The sequence below is a fragment of the Panthera uncia genome (genome assembly GCF_023721935.1).
Source record: "Panthera uncia isolate 11264 chromosome E2 unlocalized genomic scaffold, Puncia_PCG_1.0 HiC_scaffold_20, whole genome shotgun sequence".
NCBI classification, from domain to species: domain Eukaryota; kingdom Metazoa; phylum Chordata; class Mammalia; order Carnivora; family Felidae; genus Panthera; species Panthera uncia.
In genome coordinates this window covers 8,494,542-8,500,541 of record NW_026057589.1, presented here as the reverse complement: position 1 = coordinate 8,500,541, position 6,000 = coordinate 8,494,542, and the positions used below count along the sequence as shown (strand labels likewise).

Genomic DNA, 6,000 nt, shown 5'->3' with positions numbered 1-6,000 from the left:
CCATCCACAAAGACCAGCCTTGGCTAGAAAAGGCCACTTCTCCTCCTCAACACCCTCCAAAAATCCCAGAGGAGGAAGGCCAGTCTGCACAGTGGCTGTTTGGTTTTATTATTAGTCTCAGCTGAAGATAGGGTTTCAGGCTTTTCAGAGAGGAGTTTAAGATAAGGGGCAGCAGGTGTTTGCTGGCTGAGACACTGAATCCTCTCACCTTATCAGCAAAAGCAGCAGGGCCCTGAGACAGGGGAACCTGAGGCCACAGGAGCCAGAGGCTGCAGCTTGAGGGAGAGCCAGGAGGTAGCCTTGACCTGCAGGCTAAGGAGCTGTGGACCAAGGATGGATGAGAAGGTTTCTCACTTAATTTCGTTCCCCTTTGACTTCCCATCCATGATCTGAGACTTCGGACACCCTCAGTCACATCCTCCAGAGCCTTGGTGGCAAACCTGACTGGACATCAGAATTGCCTGGAAGGCCTGTTAAAGCAGATTGCAGGGTCCCACCTAGAGTTTCTGATTCGGCAAGAAATGCAGATGCTGGCAGTCTAGGAACTGCACTCTGAGTACCAGTGCTTTAAAGCATTAGTCCCTCTTGTGGAAAGAAAATTTTTAATTCAACTTCAGCAATCCCTATGGCTTCATTTGAGATTCTTCTCTCTTGGTTCATCGCAAAGAAAATGTTAAACTTCGCTTTAACAAAGGAACGCACGGAATAGTTCTTTCCCTGCTGTCTCTTCATCCTTATTCCTGCATCCGTGTATTGTTGGGATCGCTCCAATTTCACGTACATCCTGGGTGAGTTCTCTAATTTTCTGTCTGGCTTGATTTTGATGATGATCAGGTGTCATTAAAAAAAAAATACAATGAGGCCATTCTTTAAAGGAGGAAAATCCCCTCAGAGGGTGATTGTGAGGATTTGTTTAAAGGAAACAGTGGAAGTTAAGTGGTATTTGGCCCTAAAATGTATCAAATAAATGGTAGCTATTACCAGTGAACACAAATTGCACCTACAGTGTGGCAGATATGAAGCCATCCGGTCTCCATAAAAATTCCCCATTTTATACATGAAAAATGTGAGGCAAGTAGAGGTTAAATTACGTTGCTAGGAAGTGGCAGTATCAGATCCTCCCCAAACCGCCCCCCCACCCCCCGGCCCCGGCTTTTCCTTATAGAGCCCACCACACAGAAGAGGAAATGCTTGCCCACATGACAGCAGCCACTGTTCCAGAAAAGACGTTGCCTGCAGTCCTGGTGGGGGCTCAGCCTGGAGGTAAGGGAGTTAATGTTTCTGTCCCACAGAAGAGAAGCTCAGAATTTGCAGAGAGATGGGTGCCTGGCTGATTTAGTCAGAAGAGCATGAGTCTTGATCTCAGAGTTGTGAGTTTGAGCACCACGTTGGGTGGTTAAAAAAAAAAAAAAAAAAAGAATTTGTAGAGAGAGGGCAGGCTCACCCTCATCAGGCCTCCTTGGGCACGTACACAAATCCTGAGCTTCCTCCATCATCAGGACAAAGTTGGGTGAAGCCAGCAGGGTTAGATGTGCTCACTCCCCTTATAAAACTCTGAAAATTCTAAAAACCTCTGAATCGGACACCGAAGTAGGTGAATGGTATGGTATAGGACTCATAGGGCAATAAAATGGCAATAAAAAAAAGTTCACTCCCCAGGCACCTCTGGGAAAAATTCCTTTAATAAAAAAGTTGTAATACATTTACACGATTGTCATCACCCTTTTTCTACAACACTCAATAGGGAAAATAAAAAATAAAGGACAACCTAGTCGCGCTCAGTATAAAAACGCAGTAATTCATTCCAACAGGAGGCCTTATTGCCTGGAGAAGAGACACAAATCCATGAGGGCATGTAAGTTGAGCAGTTGAGGTCTGGACTTCTGGAGGAATCCAGAGGACAACTGAAGACCCGCCTCTAACTTTTTGAAGACAGTATTTAAAAAAAAATTTAAAAAAAAAATCCAGGTTGTGATAAGAGGCCTCATTCTAAGGAGCTGGGTCCATTTCAGAGAAAACATCATCACTGGGGGGGGCGGGGGGGGGGGGGGGGGGGGGGGGGGGGGGGGGGCGGTGCAAGGGGGTGGTCAGAGTCTGTCCAGTCTCAGGACATAGAGCCAGGCATTTTATGGCAGGTTATAGACTCCTGGAAATTTGGTCTCAGAAGCAACCCTGGCCTAGTCTGAGAGGTTTTCAGAAGTGAAATCAAACTGCCCATGGCCCTCTATTCTGAAAGGCTCAGAAACCACCCCTTAATGTCAGACTTGACACCTCTCTCCTCCAAGTTGCTAAGGCCACTTCTTGACAAGCTCCCAAGTTCTTGGCTGAGGAGAGGACTCAGGCTCCTTGGAAATGCCCCTGCGGCCCACCTTTAGCCCGGGTCCTGTTGGAAGGCCTAGTCGTCCTGGCCACCACCATACATGTCTGCCAGCTTCTTGAAGCGACTGCCCCACTCGTTCAGATAGTCATAGTCTTGGTCCTGGTCAGAGGCTGAGGAGGTGAGGGAGCTCAGGGACGCGGCATCAGAGCCGCTGCCCTCGTAGTCAAACACCAGCAGGGAGTCGTAGGGCGGGGCTGTGGGGTCCGTGTTTGCCGCCTTCAGGTTCTGTGGCGACAAGAGCAGGTGGTTAGGGGCGGCGGTCAGACACTCAGCAGCTGTGGGAGCTCGGGCAAGGTAGCTCACGCTGCCGAGCCTGCGTTTCCTCATCTGTGAAGACCTCTCTTTCCTCCATTCAGGTTTCAAGGGTGAAATGAAATAATGCACATGGATACTTAGCACTGAGCCCAGCATACAGCAGGTGCTCACTGTGGCAGGTCAAGAGCAGGGAGGAACTCTGAAACCAGACAGCTCGATTCAGAACTCAGACTTCACATACTAGTTTTGTGACCTTGGGCAAGCCCCTTTTTATCTCTAGGTGCCGTTTTTGTCTGGTCTCCAAAACGGGAGACTTCAAATAGTTTTAGAGGAATACACTAATACATGTAAATATATGTAAAGTGTGTATTAGAATAGTACCTGGCATATAGGGGAACATCAATTTTCCTCATTTGTAAAATCAGGACAACAATAGGATTCCTTCCCTGCAGTCGATGTGGGGATTGAATGACAGGGTATTTGCAAACTATCTGACACAGAGACATTCTGGAAATGGTCTTCATTTAACTGGAGGAAAAAGTTCCAGGTATTTAGTTCCAAGGCATCTTTTCAAACCATCTGCTCTGAGCAACTTTCCCCAGATGCTTTTGTTTTTGCACAGCTCTCTCAAATATGCTCATGCTAAACAATAGAGTCTAACCACCAGGCTACTTCTAGAAGGCAAGAAGGGGAAGCAGAAAGGTTCAAGCCAGAGTGAGGTATTTTGACAAGCCACTGGGCCCTCTGCCCATCATTGCTTCCCCAAACCCATCTATCTATCTTTCCTCCCTTCCTTCGTTCTTCCCTCCCTCTTACTGAGCACCTCTATTTTACAGAGCACCCAACTGGCTCAGTCAGTAGAGCAAGCAACTCTTGATCTAGGGGTCGTGAGTTCAAGCCCCACGTTGGGTGCAGAGCTTAAGGAAAAAAAAAGAAAGAAAAACCTCCATTTACTGCTAATGGGGTCCCAGGCTGTGAGAGGCTCCTATCATTTATTTCCTGTGTACCTAGGTCAGTGGTTATCACAACCATGCCTGTATATTTGATTTTAAGCTTGGGGAGCTTTAAAAAAATTGGAGTCTTAAAAAGAAATCCCTGGTTTCCAGGAATTGTTATTTTTCAAAATCCCACAGATGAATCAAATGTATGATCAGAATTAAGAACACTGGAGACACTCAGCTATTATCAACAATAACTATCATAACCTAATAAATGCCAGGGGTACCTGGGTGGCTCAGTTGGTTAGGCGTCCAACTTCAGCTCAGGTCATGATCTCACGGTTTGTGAGTTTGAACCCTGTGTTGGGCTCTGTGCTGACAATGCAGAGCCTGGAGCCTGCTTAGAGTTCTGTGTCTTCCTCTCTTTCTGCCCCTCCCCACCTCACCCTCTGTCTCTCTCTCAAAAATGAATAAACATTAAACAAATTTTTAAATAAAATAAAATAAATGCTACATGCCAGGCCAGTGGTTCCTAGACTCAAATTACTTGGGAATATTTTAAAAATTCTGAAGCCCAGGCCATATCCAGATCAATTAAATCACAACCTCCATGGGGAGTCAGAAACGTCAGTAGTTTTTTAAGTTCCCCAGGAGATTTCAATGTTTGGAAACTACTGTTCTAGGTGCTTACTCATCTGACCCTTAAAGTGACCTATAACAGCGGGTCCCCAACTCTGTTCCACATTGGGATCAGCTGGGATCTTTAAAAATTTAAACCCAGGTAGTCTGGCTGCACAGTTTTCAAGCAACTGTTATGTGTGTTGCATAAATGAATAAATTATTCTTAACCTACTGTTAACCACTCTGCAACTTAGGGTTTTATGGAGGAGAAAACAGAAGCCCAGACGTTAGCCAAATGTCAGGAGATCACACAGCTGGTTGGCAGGGGAGCCAAGATTTGAACCCAGAGCCAAGACTCCAAGCCCATGCTTTTTTTCCCATGCTGCTGGTGCTTGAATCAAGGGCTTCCCTTGGCTGGCCCCCTATGCCTCACCTCGATGATGAAGTTCCCAATCTCATCTGGGTTGGCTGGACGTGGACGGTACATGGGTGTGGGGATGAAGGACGGCGCCACATCATTGCGGAGAACGACCTCAGGCCGGGCCTCCAGACCACGGTGGAGTTGGGTGATGTCATAGTCCTTCATGAAAGTCAAGGACAGCATGGGGTTGAGAAGTGAACTCCTCCACCATTTGTATGTCATCCCATTTCCCTGCCACTTGGATGTTCTGGTTCATGGGTAGGTCTTAAAAAATAGTCTTTGTCAGATATTTCTGAAAGCCCTTGTTCCCACAGCTCCTCCTCCAAAATTAAGCACAGGCTCAAGGTCACCTTAGCTGGGGCCAAAGGGACTACAGCAGTAGACCAGACACCCTCTCAGAAGAGAAGAGGTATCAATCTTAAATGAAGATGGATGCTTTAGGCCAGAGTCTGGTCAACGTAGCTAATATGGTTAGTTGGTTAACCCAACCATCCCTGCCAGTGGCCCTGGAGGCATCCATTTCCCAACACTTAGACCTTCCCACTGCCTCACCTGGTCCTCCTCACCACCTCCCTCTTCGCCATAGTAGAAGACATTGTCACGAGTGTCATCTTCTGGGAGCAGAAGGGGCTCCTTGACCTTCCTCTTCTTCCTCACCAACAGGAGGAGGACCAGCAGGAGAACTACAAGAGTTAGGGAGTGTGAATATTCACCCCCCACAACCACAGAGCTGGCCAATAGCCCCAAACCCTTAGCGCCCCATCTAATTTTAGACCCCTTCACTCCGCAGCCAGGGTTGAAAACACTTCAGTGGCTCCCCTGCACCTAGGAAAACCCCTAACTCCTTATCAAAGTGTACCGGATTGGCCCCTGTCTTTCTCCACACATCTACACCCCCACGTGGGTCTGGTCACATTTCCCTCCTTGGAGTTCCTCAAATAACACCTAGCAGTTTACCACTTCAGGAGTTTCATGTGGGCTTTTCTCATCTGGAACATTTTGTACACATGGCTCTCACCCTTCAGGCCTCAGTCTACTATCCCCTCCTCCTAGCAGCAAACTGACTTCATTCCCCCACCAACAATTCTGTACCATTTATTGTCAGTCTTCCCTTATCGGTGATACTGGTCCTCAAGGAAACACTCCTCTATGGGGATGGGAATCTCCTAGCAGATGTTACTTTTCAACAAGACTCTTTTTCAGTCCCCAGTGACCCCTACATTAGCCACAGATTTTAAGTTAAAAAGCGAGACAGTGAAACTCTGATATGGTGCAGTAATTTGAACTTAGGTGCAAATACTATTTTGGTATTTCAAGAGAGGAACTTAGCTTTTAGTAATATGGTTTGAAAGGTTGGCAGGCCATGTGGACATGGGAGTATTGGC

At 47.0% G+C, this 6,000-nt stretch overlaps 1 protein-coding gene across 2 annotated transcripts in view; it reads right to left on the bottom strand.

The window, feature by feature from the left end:
* Positions 1-1,428: 1,428 nt before the first annotated feature.
* Positions 1,429-6,000, bottom strand: part of CDH3 (cadherin 3) — a 51,628-nt gene continuing 47,056 nt past the window's right edge. For both annotated transcript variants that reach the window (XM_049622732.1, XM_049622731.1), the window contains 3 exons: positions 5,168-5,298; positions 4,628-4,774; positions 1,429-2,605 (listed from right to left, as the gene is read on the bottom strand). In XM_049622732.1, the coding sequence (XP_049478689.1) occupies positions 2,396-2,605; positions 4,628-4,774; positions 5,168-5,298 (488 nt within the window). In that variant the 3' untranslated portion in view covers positions 1,429-2,395. The remainder of the gene's footprint in view (positions 2,606-4,627; positions 4,775-5,167; positions 5,299-6,000) is intronic.